The sequence below is a fragment of the Mercenaria mercenaria genome, chromosome 18 (genome assembly GCF_021730395.1).
Source record: "Mercenaria mercenaria strain notata chromosome 18, MADL_Memer_1, whole genome shotgun sequence".
NCBI classification, from domain to species: domain Eukaryota; kingdom Metazoa; phylum Mollusca; class Bivalvia; order Venerida; family Veneridae; genus Mercenaria; species Mercenaria mercenaria.
In genome coordinates, this window is record NC_069378.1 from 33,450,230 (window position 1) to 33,467,545 (window position 17,316).

The 17,316-nt window shown below is 33.8% G+C and overlaps 1 protein-coding gene across 1 annotated transcript in view; it reads left to right on the forward strand.

Moving 5' to 3' along the window:
- The window catches only part of LOC128550540 (E3 ubiquitin-protein ligase RNF213-like), a 131,723-nt gene that overhangs the window by 61,214 nt on the left and 53,193 nt on the right, over positions 1-17,316 (forward strand). Inside the window, exons 16-32 of the mRNA XM_053529773.1 lie at positions 599-889; positions 1,273-1,567; positions 2,173-2,452; positions 4,912-5,068; positions 5,274-5,494; positions 5,836-6,024; positions 7,010-7,168; positions 8,371-8,535; positions 9,728-9,974; positions 12,474-12,680; positions 12,896-13,058; positions 13,308-13,447; positions 13,701-13,775; positions 14,530-14,636; positions 14,814-14,955; positions 15,281-15,464; positions 15,873-16,107. Of these exons, the coding sequence (XP_053385748.1) occupies positions 599-889; positions 1,273-1,567; positions 2,173-2,452; positions 4,912-5,068; positions 5,274-5,494; positions 5,836-6,024; positions 7,010-7,168; positions 8,371-8,535; positions 9,728-9,974; positions 12,474-12,680; positions 12,896-13,058; positions 13,308-13,447; positions 13,701-13,775; positions 14,530-14,636; positions 14,814-14,955; positions 15,281-15,464; positions 15,873-16,107 (3,257 nt within the window). The remainder of the gene's footprint in view (positions 1-598; positions 890-1,272; positions 1,568-2,172; positions 2,453-4,911; positions 5,069-5,273; positions 5,495-5,835; positions 6,025-7,009; positions 7,169-8,370; positions 8,536-9,727; positions 9,975-12,473; positions 12,681-12,895; positions 13,059-13,307; positions 13,448-13,700; positions 13,776-14,529; positions 14,637-14,813; positions 14,956-15,280; positions 15,465-15,872; positions 16,108-17,316) is intronic.

Sequence of the window (17,316 nt, forward strand, 5' to 3'; positions counted from 1 at the left end):
TATGTGGAATATGCAAGCTCGTTTGTACTGCTATATTTGGTCTGGTAAATTGTGGTGGTTATTGGCTCGTATAAATTCTCTCTACCTCTCAACAGTATTTCAGTTATATAACGGCGGGCAGTAAACCTTACCAGTGTTCCTGGATTCTGTACCAGTTTAAAACCTGCTCTCCTCAAGTAACTACCAACTTTTCCACATCAATCAGAGGTGGAGGACGAATGATTTCAGACACAATATCTTTTATCAAATCGTCACGGAGAACATACGGCCCGCCCGAGGATCTGTAGATCGGCGCTCTCCCTATTGAGTAGCACGATTGTGTAGTGCGATTGTGTAGTATGTTGCGGATGTGTATATAAAGCAGCATCGAAACTAATTTAGTTTGGTAAGTCGACTTGTGGAATATGTAAACTCGTTTGTACTGGTTGGTCTGGTACATCCGTATATTGTGGTTTTAAATGGTTCGTATAAATTCTCATATATATATATATATATATATATATATATATATATATATATATATATATATATTAGCAAATTGCTAACTGGAGTAGAAACAAAAGTTTTGACCTAATAAGTTCGTAAACTTTTATTTCAGACAGAAACAAAGGTATCGGAAAGTTGAATACTCAGTGCGAAGACAAAATTTTGCTCGTAGAAACTTCTGTGTGTTTTTACGTACGGCTACTGCAAAGGGGCAGTATAAAAGTCAGTGAGCTCGGTCTTCTACACGAACATGAAGCTGTATTTGTGGCTCTGACAGAACTAATACGAATGCAGGAGAACGTTAAAGAACTGATAGAAACAAGAACATGGGAATTGAACCGTTTCATGGAGATAAGAGCAGATTTATTGACCCTTAAAGCCGTCTGCGATGCCTTTGATGATGGTATTTATCTATTACCAATACATAATTAGATTTGGATATTTCTTGACATCATTTTAATTAAATTCAGTTCTGTAACAGACGATTACCAATGATAAAAGTATGCTGTTGACTGTCAAAATATCTCAAATTGCTTTTAATTTCTATAATGATAAAAAACGTCTTTAAAATCACAGTTAAATACAGAGATATATTTCGAAGTGGTATATTTTGTTCTGCAGTATTGTTTTTCTTTACGATACACATGTTTTAAATAAGCTTTTTAAAAAGCACAAATATAGTAACATTCTTGCCGTATTGACTGATTAAGATCAAAATATTATAAGAAAATCATTGCTATGATTTGTATTATGTTCTTTGTAAGTCCTCTTATGCTTATATTTCAGTCACTGTGATCACAGAACCAATAGATACAATACTACAGAAGGATTTAGATAAGAGCTTTTTGAACGAACTTGTGATTATATCAGATGTAAGTCCTACCAAAAGGCAAGGCATCACCGTAGTTTCAGAACAACTAAAGGACCACGTTTTGAGTATGATTTCCAAAATCGGCAATTTGGACGACAGCATCTGCTTTCGAATCCAATGGAAAGATATAGCAGCACTTAGACTAAATAAGGATTCAATCATTAGTCTCGAGGAGTTGCATGACAATGTGTACGAACCTGTCGTAGAAAGGTAAATTTTATAGTGATATTACTAAACGTAGATGCGTATTATGTCGCAAGTTTGCTCCCTCATGATTAATTGCATTACTCGGAGGCTGCTGTGGATTCTTTAGAACTTCGTACCGGTGTCAAATTATAAGAGATATTGTAGATACATAGTAATTATAATAAGTAAACATACTTATCAATTATTTTCATTAACCATATATAAATTTGTGTGTGTGCGTGCGTGCGTGTGTGCGTGTGTCTGTGTGTGCTTGCGTACGTGCGTGCGTGCGTGACCAATGCAATATATACTGATCAGCAGTCAATGGTCAACACGTCTAATAGACACTATATAGTTAACTTAATACGTAGGAGTTTCCTGGCTTTGTTTTTCATTTATATATAGTTTGTTTCAAAGTACTGAATTAAATCAATTATAGATATACAGAACAAATCGTGTGACTGAGCAACGTCATTCAGAAATCAATTACAAGAATTTATTGTAACTAGTGCAATATGTTCTGCAACGTTTGAGATGATTCTTTCCCCTTAACAAAAGCAAAACTCTTTTTTATATCAATGATCCGAAATCTTTGAATAATTATCCATTAGAGGCTTTGTTTGTTTTAGATTACATGAAATAGAAAAAGGAATTAGCACTGGCTCAATAACTTTTAATGAAATGGAAAAACTCATTGGGCAGTACTATGAGGACAATTTGGAGCAAATGACATGTGAACTGACCAAAGTGTGCTTAAATACGAGTGGCAAAACTGTCCGACACCGCATCGAACAATACAAGCATGGAAAAGATATTATCCTTTCAGCTGAAATAGCAAGGGAGATTATGGATATTCAAATCATATATGGGTTATCTGGAGACTTTCAACAGATTGAAAAGATTTGTAGTGTAAGTTGATATGTGCCGTCTTTTTTTATAGATTATAATGTTTTCCGACACAAGTATAGGACCATAATGTTAAGATTTGTAGTGTTTACCTGTCATTTAAACGAGCATTCAGAGGAACATCGTGTGTATTATATCCGCATTGGAGCACCCCAAAGAAGGTCAAGGTTACTAAGATCAGAAATTGTAATTTTAGGGCAAAAGTGTTTAGCTGACATTTAGTTCTTAATGACAATGATTAACATTATAAACGTTCCATGATGTCCGTGGTTAAAACCAGGGGAATAACAATTTCATCCAACACTACAAAGGATTTCAATTATATATATTTTGTTTTACTTTAATGTGCTATTCCATTTTATGTTCAATGTATCCCCATACACTGAATTTTTCCTCTTATTCCCAACACCCCACAAACCGGTAGGTATGCACCTTTCTTTAATTTCATTCTGCATGTCTTAATTTTGTTGCTGTTTCTATTTCTGTTATTCTCTCCAATATTGACACACAAATAACCACTAAACCCTTCCCGCACAACACTAAAACAAAATAAAATTAATGAACTTTCCATTTTCAAATCCCAGTAATCCTCTATATTTCTATGTTTCTTACAACACCCTTTTAGGGTCATTGATACTTGAAATGTATACGTTTCACAAACACTAATAAATAAATCATTCATATTAAATGTTGAGTATATACATGTTTTCTCATCTGTTAGTGGGAAAACATTTAATATTTATATGAGTATTGAAACTGATACAAGGTGTTGTAAAAGTAATCAAATATACATTACCGGTGCTGATCAAATACCGTTTATCTGAAATTCTTTGTTTAAAGTCTTTGCTTAACTTTTCGGCATTGACATTGTTATTTCTTAAGTAAGAAACCTAGTTGTGTATAACTTGGTATTATTGTATTAAAATAGGTATCTACCTTCCCGTGGTAAAACACCAGACTATGTAGAAAAAAATCATTTATTGTTTATAAATGTATGTTAGAGGGCTAGAGGGCGTGGACGGTAGCATGCATTTCCACAACCGTCCATGAACAGGCTCAATCAAACCGAGCCTGCAACATTTTCGTTTTTGTCGTGTTGAGCGACCTGTGAAGTTTCTGTTTTTTGCTCACCAGAGCACAATGTGCTCAAGGTGAGCTATTGTGAACGGTCATTGTCCGGCGTCCGTCGGCGTCCGTCGTGCGTCAACATTTGCCTTGTGAACATTCTAGAGGCCACATTTGTGACCCAATCTTTATGAAACTTTGTCAGAATCTTAGTCTTGATGATTTCTACTCTAAGTCAAGTTCGAATCTGGGTCATGTGGGGTCAAAAACTAGGTCAGTAGGTTTAGATCAAAGAAAATATTTGTGAACACTCTAAAGACCACATTTGTGACCAAATCTTTATGAAACTTGGTCAAAATGTTAGTCTTAATGATTTCTAGGTCAAGCTTGAAACTGGATCATATTGGGTCAAAAGCTAGGTCAGTAAATCAGATCAAAGGAATAGCTTGTGAACGCTCTAGAGACCACATTTTTGACAGAATCTTAGTCTTGATAATCTCTAGGTCGAGATTGAATCTTGGACCTGTGGAATCAAAAACTAGCTAGGTCAGTAGGTTTAGATCAAAGGAAAACCTTGTGAACACTCTAGAGACCACACTTGTGACCCAATCTTTATAAAACTTGATCAGAATGTTTTGATTTCTAGGCCAAGTTCGAAACTGGGTCATGTGGGATTAAAAACAAGGTCACCTGGTCAGATCAAATAAATAGATTGTGAACACTCTAAAGGCCACAGTTGTGTCCCATTTTTTATGAAACTTAGAAAGTTTGGCCTGATGATTTCTAGGTCAAGTTTGAATCTAGGTCATGTGGGGTCAAAAACTAGGTCACCTGGTCAAATTAAAGGAAAAGCTTGTGAATACTTTAGAGGCCACAGTTGTAACTTAATCTTTATGAAACTGTGTCGAATGTTTGTCTTAATCAGTTCTAGGTCAGGTTCGAATCTGGGTCATGTGGGGGCAAAAACTAGATCACCCGGTCAAATCAAAGGAAAAGCACGTGAAATCTCTAGAGGCCGCAGTTGTGACCAAATCTTAATAAAATTTAATCAGAATGTTTGTCTTGATGATCTTTAGGTCAAGTTCAACTCTTGGCCATGTGGGGTCAAAAACTAGGTCAGTAGGCCAGATCAACTCTTGTGAGCGATATATAGGGCCATAATGGCCCTCTTATTTCTATTTTGTGTAAGAACCTAGTCACCGTTATCATCATGCATATCATACATTTTAAGTTGTGACCAATTAAAAAGTATGCTGATATAACGACTATAATCGTTGCGTATAAACTAAATAATAAGCTAAATCAACGTAAATAGTTTGCGAAGGATATCAGGGTAAACTTGTTTGATTTAAAAAGATTAATCTAGTTAATTATTAAAGATTTTATCTACATTTTAGCTTGACATTCAAAGTCTTCCACTGAATGAAATCAAAGGTGATCTTATCAAAACCAGCAAAGCTTTATGTAGCTTTTCTAAAACAAAACTTACTTGTTTGAAGAAGTTTGCAAAATGTCACGAGCTTGTGTTATGGCTACAAGAGTCAATGTCCCAAGGTAAAAATAATATGTTTTACATTTAAATGAAAAAAAAATAGTATAAAAATTATAAATTACTATAAGCTTTTATTTAATTTCAGATTAAAATACGCTTTAGGCTATTAATACATTACATGAAACAAAAAAACTGCTGTTTAGTCGCGTTTGTAGACTTAATATATCTTATGCTATGAACTAATATCCAATACAAATAATTTGTCAGATGGACTTCGAGAACTCAAGGTGTTCGTGGATTTAGCGATGATGTCCGCTGGAGATGACACAGAGAAAGTGAGCAGAGTGCAAAGCTTGCATGCTGGTGTTACTGGATACTCATCACTCGTATTTGGCCTTCAGCAAGACTCAGATTATGTGCAGTTTATCAATCAGTGTGTACCAGTGTTTCATGAACTAGACAATACACCACTCTTGCCGGAAAAACTGGTACATTTAACGTGTTTATTCTGCCATATATCCAGTCATAAAATCAATTAGGCATTATTGTAGCAAACGTAACTTCTTAATTTGGATTTCATGAGAGTAGCAGTACATAAATGTGTTTTAGGTTATATTAGAATTATTTGCATTTTTAATTTATTTACTAACCTTTTTCGCGTGTCATCGTGCAGAAAGAATTGTAGGTATAACGGCTCAATTTATTATGTATTGAACAAACACGATTCGTATCTTATGAGATGTTGCCAAAATGCAAAGCAGTTTAATGTCGTTATGTCTTTGAGAGTAAAATTAAAGTTGGTATTTTTATTCATAATCGGTGATTTCAGGAACATGCTAACAGATTCCTCCACTGGTTCAAAGAAATTGAACAAGCTCATGGTGCAGTCGAAGTTACCTCTTTTGTGCAAGCTGAAGTCATCAACGAATGCGGCATTTATAAGATAGGAACACATGTCTGGGATAGACCGAACGATTCTGACTTTAACGTTTTCAACTCTACAGTTGCAGAATTGACGGTATTAATTTTAGGTCGTCTGCACGAAATGCAAGGATTTGCTATTGTGTTTACTTTTCGTTCATAATGTGGGCGCACTAGGACAACAATTTGTAGAGAGATTCTGTCCTAGGTTGAAGGAAATGTCATAAGAAATTTGGCATTATTCTAAAAAATCTTTGTTGCCTTGTCAACATGCTTTTATATATGTCTTTCCAAACTGATAAATGATTTTGACTCGACGCATGTACTTTGGGGCATTTTTGCATATTTATATCTTCCAATATGATTGCATTGAAACTGAACTGTATTGTTTCTTCCCCAGTAGTGTAAAGCTCCAATATAAATCTTATTCATTTCAATAGCAAGTGATCCTGTACATGTACATCGACAATAATAATCTTTAAATAAGATATGAAAATATTGCATATATATTCTGACTAAAACAAGGTTAACTTGACCTAAAATGCCGTTTTCCGTACACGCATTGAACGTCATGCGCGTAGGACCGCCGAGGTCGAATGATATACCTTAATATATTAAGTTAGGTTCACCACCCAAGTCTAGACTGAGGTAATACTGTCGTCCAAGCAGCGGATATTTTAAGTGAATGAATGTCCTTCGTATGTCTCAACAACATAGTCAGACATGTTAAGTTTTGCAAACAAAAAACGATATGTAATTGTTACCATGTTACAGACAGTACTTTTGAATCTCCACTGAAAAAGCTAAATCTTTCCTGCAGAAGTATGGGACATAGCAGCATCAGTTCCAGTTATTTCTATAACTACTCTTCTTTCAGGAAATACAAACAAAACCTGATATCAAATTTAGTTTAACATTTTTAGTGTCGTGTAAACTACTTGTTTAAAGTCGAGTTATTGCAGCTGCGACTCCAGTTATCGTGCTTTGTTTGCAAATGACGGAAGTAAAGCAGTAAAAAGAATATTACGGATAGTTTTTCATATATTTGTAAACTTTAAGATGAAATATTTTCAAAATTACAGGAAATCAATCAGATTCTTAAACTTACCGTACTTGTTGACAAAAGCCACGAAGTACCAAAAGAATATACCTACGATAAGTTACAAGACCTGCAGAGTCGATTGATGTTGGTTGCCGGAGAGGCTGAGAATAGCAAAAGGAGTGTCGAGCGTTTCAGCTTGGTAACTATATATTGCTTGTTTTTCAAATATTGGCTGCTTTGTGTGTTACTGTGTAGACTTGAAGTGTTTTTAAAAATGCGCATTATAGAAAAGAAAGATGATTGTTTAGTTTGAACGTTATGTGTTATCTCATTTACAAAACCAAATTAATCTTAAATGGAAATGTTTACCTAATCGTCCGATCATAAACATGGTGCCGTTTATTATTAGTCTCCTACTGGTAAGAAACCAGTTTCGGGCACAATATATTTGCGCTTCTCCGTCCGTCATTCCGTATGTCTAAAATTTGTATCCGGTTCATTTTTTATAACATCCTTCAATGGATTTTAATATTACTTGGCACAAAAATTTTCCATATTAGGAGACGACGTGTTATTGGGCAAAACTATAATCATATTTCGACAAGTAAATCTATTCTAAAATGGTATAACAACTATAAAGAAAATCAACTGTCTTCTTCTTTTATCAAACAAATAATTCATCTTAGATAATAGAACAGCCCTGATTGTATCAAAATATATATTCTTGAATCAAATCAAGTAATTCAAACGCTAATACATCAGGTACTCAAAGTATAAGCTATGAAAAGTGTTTAAGTTACATGTACATCTGGCGTAATAAACAGTTTTCGAGCGCTATTCATTCCTGATCGAGTGAGTTAAATGTACATTGACATGACATTTTGTGGCAAACGCTTAACGATAAATTAAAAACCACTTAGGTACACTAATTCGTCATTTTATCTAAATCCAGTTCATTTACTGGGAGCATGATTTGTTCAAAAACACAATTCCGTCTACAAAAACTGAGAACTTCTCAGCTTATCGATTAACAGCAATGTGGAGGAAAAAATCCTCTCTGAATGAACAGCATTACTTCCCTTTAATATGATAAAGTGTTTCATAACATTTCTTTTTTCAGTTATTTTCCACCAATGTAATAAAATGTGTGTTTTTTATTAATAAAATTTAATAATGTTATTAGCTATAAACAACTGTAGGTTATTATATCCAAACATAATGTATTATAACATGACAACATGATATCGATAGTACACTAATTTTATATATCATGGGTTGTGGGATATCAGATCATTAAGCTATACTGCAAATGAGATATCTAGACATCTTTCAATTGCATTGCAATATTCACTTGTTATCATAAACAAACACGTAAAATATCTTTTTTTTCTATTTTCATAGGTTCTCGATGGAGTCGTAAGACTGTGCAACATCTACATGAAGTTGGTTAGATCTGGTTGCATGTTGTTTCAAAATTTTGCAATAAAACTGTATTGTGATACAAACCCAGATCGTCCCGTCTGCGCTATACTCGAGTTTGAAAACGAAAACATACGTCAACTTAAGGTAATCTAACTGGAGAATTGTAGATATTACCTAATTCTGACTTTTGCTGATTTAACTTTATTCGTCAGTCTTGCAAATATTAAAGATATAAGAAATTTATGGAAAAGTATCAAGAACAAGCGTAGAAACAGATTTGTAAGCACTAAGCTTCAAATTGGATTGCCGGAAAAGCACGTTTATGACCTTCATATATATACTTAAATTACGCAGATGATTGCTTTTATTAGTTACCACAGTTATGTTCCACTACAAGCCCAATACGACAAAAACGAAAATGTTGCAGGCTCGGTTTGATTGAGCCTGTTCATGGACGGTAGTGGAAATGCATGCTACCTTCCACGCCCCCTAGCAGAACTCATTTACACATGCTAAAAATACAAATAGCAATTTAGAGACATCCGCAGATGCGTTCATACGGCGGTGCACATGGAACCTTCAATAATACACTAGCGTGTAATTCCATGAAAAGCGGCGTGTGGTCCCCAGGTAAAATAATTGGTTTGCCCTAAACGAGAAAACAATAAGCAGAACAAAACAACTGGAATTTAGAAAGTGGATCTGAGGCTATGGACTTATTCATATAGGTGATTGTGATAATAAAACAATGCTATCTAGGGATGAATTAATAGACGTGTTATTACAGAATTTCAAAATAGTCTTTGGGCGGCGTGTATAAAATCAACTTCATTCTTTGTTCAGTGAATAATGATAGACATTGTCAGGTACTAAGTGTCCTGTTCAATGCTTCGTAAATAATTAAAGTTATCAAATCTTTGATATAAGCTTAAAAAATCGGGCAAGGAATAAAACATGGAGGAGATGAGGCAACAATATCAAAAAAACATAAATAGAAGACGTTTATCCTGTTATATCTGCATTCACCCAATACTAATGGGTCTTATAATACATATTGTAATTCATTAAAACAGTTGTTTTATGCGTTTGTTATTAACTTGAAATACATTCGTGCACAAACTTCATATGTGAAGTAGAATCTAGTAGTATTTGTATTAACTGCATGTAGACCGTCGCTTTAATTAATCATTTTAGAGACATCCGATGTACTCTAGTCCGTTTACAACATCGTTGATCGTTTTCAATCGAGTTTAAATATAGGTTTTAAGAGGGTTTTAAAAGACTCTCTGAATATAACGGATGCATATAATAAAATGTCATTATTGTAAACAACCAGTGTCGGAAGACAGCTGATGAACAATTGGAGGACGTTATGCACAAGATGGCTTCTTCCATGGAGAGATACTTGACAGAATGGTTAGATTATGTAGACAGCAATCGTAAGAAGTATCCAGAACTCAATTACTTTACAATAAATCAGTTGGTTATATTAAAGAGAGAAATAGCGAAGATCAATGACAACAAAGAGCCGACACATTTGCTCTATCCAATACTTCATGATTTGAAGAAAAATTGTAAACCAGGTAAAGCTCAGGTGTTTATCATAAAAAACATTTGCTATAAAAGGCCTTTTGAATTTGTTTTAATTGGCTTTTGAATTGGTTAACATTGGCTGAAGGCCGAATATTACAATTAAATCAAATGTAATATATTATATTGAGCTTACAGGACCAGATTATTATTTGACCTCTTCATTTCGACAAAAAAAAAATTCAATGTCAAATTTGAAATATTTTGAGATAAATGACATATTATATTTCTGATTTTTCATGCATATAGTATTTTACCTAAATTTTCTACAAAATAGTGATATAATCGTCTCAGAAAAGTTCAGTGACTTCTTACATACTTCTGCACTAAAGAGTACAGATGCTACAATATTGCCTGCACCAACAGAATATTTACGGTCAAAATGCTTTTCCTTAGACAAAACTTTTTGCTGATGATACATACCAACCCAAATAAATCGTAAGACCCCGGAGGCGGAGCATTTCAGAAGTCAAAACACTAGATGGCTGATATTGTTAACATAAGTCACGTCTTTGCCTATTTTGTCAACTAAGAAGGATAGTATTCAATATTGAATCAAATACATCAATGTTAAAAAAGACAACAGAACTGTAAATATAAAGTCTGAAATGTGGTTATGCAGGCCTCCACACGTTAGCAATTCCATTGTATTCACACCCAAATAGTGCAGCACTTACATTTCCGTGTGCGAACCGACTAAATAAATCGAATCTGCTATCATTTTGCTATGAACATTGTTCTAGTGTCTTACAAAATGACGGGGCGCTATACTTTCTTTGTTTACCCTTTTCAACAATCGCCAAGTGATCCAGATTTTGTCCCAGTTTTATTGCGACTTTTACGCATATTGCTGCATGACAACCAGTATTTCCGATGTCGATAGATCATATAATGTCTTAATTTCAGTTTGGGACCAATATCAGCTTTTAACTCATTTGTTTTATCGATTATTTCGAGTTCCAAGCAGACCGCGCTATCCTGCACGTTGTGTATTCTTGTACCATGTGACGTCATAGAGTCACAGGTCGTGTGCCCTTATTCTATTTATTTAAAATAAGTCCTCTCAGCATCTTTAAGCTCCAAGGCTTAAAACGACTACTACATTGGAAATGTAGGTTAGGATCCAATCTAGTTAAATAAACTTTTAACCTGTCATTGATCAAAGATCTTTACCCATTTTGATGTAAATCTAAATTATCTATTATACAATTTAACCCACTTTCGGAACTTGACCCAATCTGGAACTTGACACGATATTGACTTGACAGAGTCTGGTCAAATAAGACTTTCTACATTATTCTTCATTTTTATATAACTGGTATGCCTGGAACTCTTGAATTGTATGTATTACTATTGAAAACCGACATTTGTTAACCAGATTCTATTACTGTACACACAGAGCAAATTAATTACTGTCTGTTGACACTTGGAATTATAAACTTAAAGTGTACAGTAGACCTTTGATAAAATAGATTGAACTGGACACAAGTTTCTTATCTCTGTAGATTAGAAACCAACCCAATTTTCTATCATGTGACTACTCCAACTTTGGAGGTAGTAAACAGTTTTCAGAGCTTCTCGGCCTAGAGTTGCCTACCCAACTTTCAAAACCTCACATAAAAGTCTGTAACCACACACCTGAAATAAAGGTATTGCAACAATAACATGACTGTATGTCTATCGTTACAAACCATCTGCAGTACATCCCTAATATCTAGTTTTCTGTTTACAAGACCTGAATTTTGTGCTCTCCCGGTCGCGGAAACTGATGACGAAGAAAGCTCAATTTGCCAATTTTCAAATCGCTGTAGAAAATTCCCTGCAAATGATAGCCAGAACTGCTACACGGTTTCATACTCCGGTAACACTGTAAAATCTGAAAATAAGCTCAAATATATGTGCCATTCGTACCGTTTTTTTCACTATTCAAGTTTTTCTGAGGCCCCTGCTAGAATGACAACTACACTTTAAGCTAGCTCAGCGGAGGCATGTATTCGCATCTGCAAGTCATTACGTCATAATATCACGATCAAGGCTACTCAACTGATTTTTTTTAAATAAGTGAAACTCAATTCTAGCCACTGAAACTTCAATTCTAGCAATTATTATTATTTTGAAGTTCAAATATGCACTTCAATCCATAAATTGCCTCTTATTTGTATAGTTGTAATTCGACACTACCAGCTGAAAATTGTTTACTGCCTCCTTAACGCTTGACAATCTTAAGCCTTTTTAAATCCTGACTCTAATAAAAAGAACATTATTCTCATTATGGGGGACAAAACAATATTCATTTATATTCAAAGGATTTTCTTATAGATTAAATTAGCTATCTCATCAGCAGTAACAGGTGTTTTACTCAGTGTAATATACATTAAGTTGAGCCTTAAATGGATCTGCAATATTATTGAATTTAGATAAACATCCTTACTGTTTACATGTTTAGGCGCTAATATATAATGTAGAAAAACAAGTTTTGTATGATATTTTAGATGATGTAAAGGAAGCTCATATCTTAGCAACACAGGAACTAGAAACGCAGGCAGAACAAAAAGGAAAGAACGAAGTTGCTGAGCCCGTTGAAACAGACAAGGATTCAAAGGAAAATGAGTTTGTTCAAGCTCTTATTGATGCTGAATACAGCCGTTTAGTACCATTTGCGCTTCAAAAGTTTTCTCCAGATTTCAACATAAGTGAAGGTAATGTGCGGCTTCCTGATTGTCATTTTCTTCTATTACATAAAACAAAATGACATTGTAAGACAAGGTTGTGCAGTTATTAGTATAAAACTAGAGCTTAATACTTTGTTGATGTTGAATTGGATACTTAAGGTATTAGTTTAATGTAAACTTTTTAAAACCTTTTAAAATTCCACTGATATTTGAATACTTTTAAAACATAATCATTTAAATAGGATTGTGTTGGTGTCTGGAAAACGAAGAAAATGTTGAACAGAAGGAAGCCGCACAAAGTGAAACAATTATACAAGAAACGGAACTGGGATCAGTTGTACCTGATTCGGCAAAAAATCTTATATCCATAGATGCTGTCATATTGAGAGCGATGGATGATAGCAGGTAGATATTTTAATTGTAGTAGATCAGGTTATGATTTGTCGATAGAAGTCTGAAAGTTTAACCAGCTTTCAGTTTTATACACGTAAATGTTCAATGTTTCAATAAAGACTCGGAACAATTTTGACACTTACAGTAAAATAATTTTATTTGAAATGCGTTTTTTTAGTGACCTTCATAATGATTTTTTAGACGGTTTGTATAATAATATTTAAGATGCCCCAAGTCAGTAACATTTCTTATATATTTTAGCCAATTTGATAGATGTGAAGCTATGCTGTCAAAGCTTAATGAGATTTGGAATGACTTTATTCAGTCGATTTCAACAAACATGAAAGGCTTCATTAGTCTGAATCACCTTGGAAGTCTTCTGCGACAATTGTCTTGCAACGGTAAATCCCTAACAATTGCAATTCGGGTTTTTGTTTCAACATGCTGTTTACAATTTCTTAAAAGCGACGTACAATATCAAGATCATATAATAGAAATAGAATCATAACTGTTCGCGCCATAATCATAGATTGAATACTAGCATGTCATATATGTATCATTTGTTTTTAAGTCAGTAAATCCTATTTATTATTCACAAATTGCTATAAAGTAATCACCCTTTACACTTGCTTTCATTTCGTGTCTGTTTTGTAGATAAAAACACAATACGACGGTCATTACCTCCAGGGTTCTCTGATTGTTCCCCAAATTTAATAGTGTGTCAAAAAGGTATAAAATCTTATTCTTTTCGCAAATGCGTTTTAAACTTATTGCACTTTATTGATAAAATAAGAACACAAAGCATTTATGGTAAAATCACGTTAGATAATCATAAAATCATTGTGTGTTTTTTTTTTCTAAATAAATGCAATAAAGAAATTAAAATCTCTCATTTTATCCTTAAAATGTGTTGCTTTACCTACTATTTAATTCAAGTTTTAGATAATTTCATCCAGTTTTGTGGTATATGTTTTTACATCAGTTACGCCTGCAAAGATTTAACTGATTAAAAGTTTGCTTCGTGACTAACGTGTTTAACTATATTACTTGAATGTACAAATCTTATGCTCATGGTGCGATACAATTTCGGTTCTTAAGAAATAACTACTATTAATAATTGTGTTCGAATAAAGTATTTGCTTTTCAAGCGTTATATATTTTATGTAAGACGATATCTTGTATCAAGCAATATCACTGTACTTGATTTCAAGCGTTATATGTTTTATGTCAGACGATATTTTGTATCAAGCAATATCACTGTTCTTGATTTCAAGCGTTATATCTTTTATGTAAGACGATATCTTGTATCAAGCACTATCACTGTACTTGATTTCAAGCGTTATATGTTTTATGTAAGACGATATCTTGTATCAAGCAATATCACTGTACTTGATTTCAAGCGTTATATATTTTATGTAAGACGATATCTTGTATCAAGCAATATCACTGTACTTGATTTCAAGCGTTATATATTTTATGTAAGACGATATCTTGTACCAAGCACTATCACTGTACCTGACGGACAACGATCAGCCACTTCCCCAGGCGGATGAAATTCTGACTTGCTCCGCAAGCACTACCTTTGAGCAGGTTTGTGTTTACTATACTTACTGAAGTAAATATTTATTCCACCACATAAAATTAAATGCTATTTGATTTATCCGAAGCTGTATGTATATTTCAAAATAAAACATTTCAGACAAACCTTAGTACTCGCTGTTCTGTAATCTTAAGTTTTGGAATTACAGTCTGTACTTCTTGAAACAGGTTGACATATTTCTTCGAAGAGCATTTTTTAACGCTGATGGTAAAATTCATTGCCTAATGAATGCTGATTCAATGGATTTAACTTTATGCGAAAGTGTAGAACAGAAGCTTCAAACATTCCAACGCGTTGCTGGAAAAAAAGGTACATTCATTTTTTAACTTGCATGTGTTATGTGGAAATAAGCCTGTAGCGTGTTTCTGCTGAACACATTGCACAAATGATCGAAGAATTTTCTCAGACAAGACGATCGTATTTCTTATAGCTTCTATCCTGGTAAACTTCATAAGTAATGAATTGTAATAGGATATATAGCCTTATATCTAAATCAGTGTAAACGGAATATAATCGCAATTGCAAAATCAAATGATATAATGCGCTTTTTATATAGCAGTGCAAGTGTTTTGAGAGCAATCAAAATCAATGAATATCACAATTTCTGTTATAAATGTCAATCATTTCGTTACAGCAAAATACAGATTAGTCATCATTTGCGACGCAGAGAGTGAGAACAAATCCATCATCATTTCTTCGCTCGATAAATTTCGGAGGGCAACAGGCTCAACGAATGAAGAAAAACTCTCTTCTCTTTTGTCTTCAAAACTGCAAATGTGTGCAAAAGAGGAAACCGCCGCTGTTGTTGATATTCAGAAGTATATACGCTTTTGCTTACAAATATGTGTTTCCAATCGTTGAATGATCCCAATTTGTTTTTACATTCACTGATATGTAACGTATAATGTTTGGCAATTTTTGTGCACGTCATTTAAAAGTGGTCATTCAATATACAGAATGCAACTATTAAATAATGATTTATCATACTGTCAAATCTACCCAAATTTACTGAACCTTATTTTCAAAAATTCCATACGGATGAAGAATATGAATCCCTTAGATAAATATAAACATAAACGTTTCCTCTATTGGTTTCCAGTATACTTCGGCTTAATTTCTGTCGCACAATGAATGAATTAAAATTATTTTTAAAATGATTTCAATAGTTATAATAATATTTAAACCAATACAGAAATCTAATCTTCAAACGTTTACAATGCATTTAGTTCAACGGTACGCGTGATAACATCGACCAGAAGTGGAGCTGGCAAGACGCTATACAAGATAAGAAGGGACGAACAGCTACACAAACTTACAAACTCTCGAGGCTCGATGAGCATATCTTTGCCATTACAGGAGAAAGTTATCAATGTAAACTTTGTAACTGGGCATCTCCTTCCACATGTAGAAGAGCCATACCAGGAGAAATGCAAAATTTATCATATTGATATTACAAATGAGGTATGTGTATAACAAATTGTTATTTAACAGTAAACAATACTGAATATTATAACATAAAATTATGACATTCATTAACCTTTCAGTTACGATATACTATTACTACTTGTTTTGTACGTCTTTTAGGCTGAACATAATAAAACGTGACAAGTCTTTATAGCTTTATGCAATAAGCGAATAAACTATATAGTTGCATCAATGTTCAGTACTTCAATTTATCCGCTGAAAATATTTTGCAGAACGTATACTTATAATTCTGCAAAGAATCCGGTAACGGTCAGTATCTTATGCACGTGTATTTTGTCAATGTAATTTAAGTTTTAGAGAGCAATATGATGAGATATAATAAATAACATATTATTACTTGTTTCGTGAATCATATGGTTTTGATTATATTATATCTACAGCCGGGAATAGTAACAACAGCATACAGATACGCATGTAATTAAGTTATGCCAACATGTTTCACATGCTGTCATCCCCATTGGAATCGCTCACCATAAGGGAAAAACGTTGATTTACTCTATCTCAGGAATAAAAAGGCTATAAAACATGAAAGAGGCCTCAAAGGCCGGATGATTAACTTCAAATTACTTGCCCCTGACCGCTGTGAGTTCAAAACATTGCTTAAGGTGTAGATACTTTCCCTGTGAGGAAGCTATCCAGCTGGTTAATGGAAGCTGCGGGTATCCTTCCGTGCTTCAAGTATTCCCCGAAGTATTATCACCTGGTGTTTTTCATCGCTCTCAAAAGCTTAAATGTCGCCGTTTGACATAATTGTGTCTGTGTGACGGTAAACCAAACAAACTACAAACACTACACACCTGTATGTAAATGTATCACTAGTTAAAACTGAATGTTTGTAATGATCCAAACATAAATAAGCTTCGATTTTTTTGCGCTCTTCTGCCCGTTTAAAGCCAATATCGCATTAGTTTGTAATGTTTCTGCCACCTTTTTTGTTATGATTATTTCTATTTGTTGCAACAACCCTATTTTCGATGATTGTTTTCTCATGTATTTGTAAAACATTTTTTGAAATCGAAACTATAGTGAATCCGTAGTTTACGATTACCCTCCTTTATGGATCTAACGGTATAATTTAATTTGTAATATTGAACGTACTAATTTTCTGAAAATATAATAATGCATTACATCTTACATGAAAGGAAAAGCCTTATCAAATTTTAAGACCATTCTTTGAACAGACGC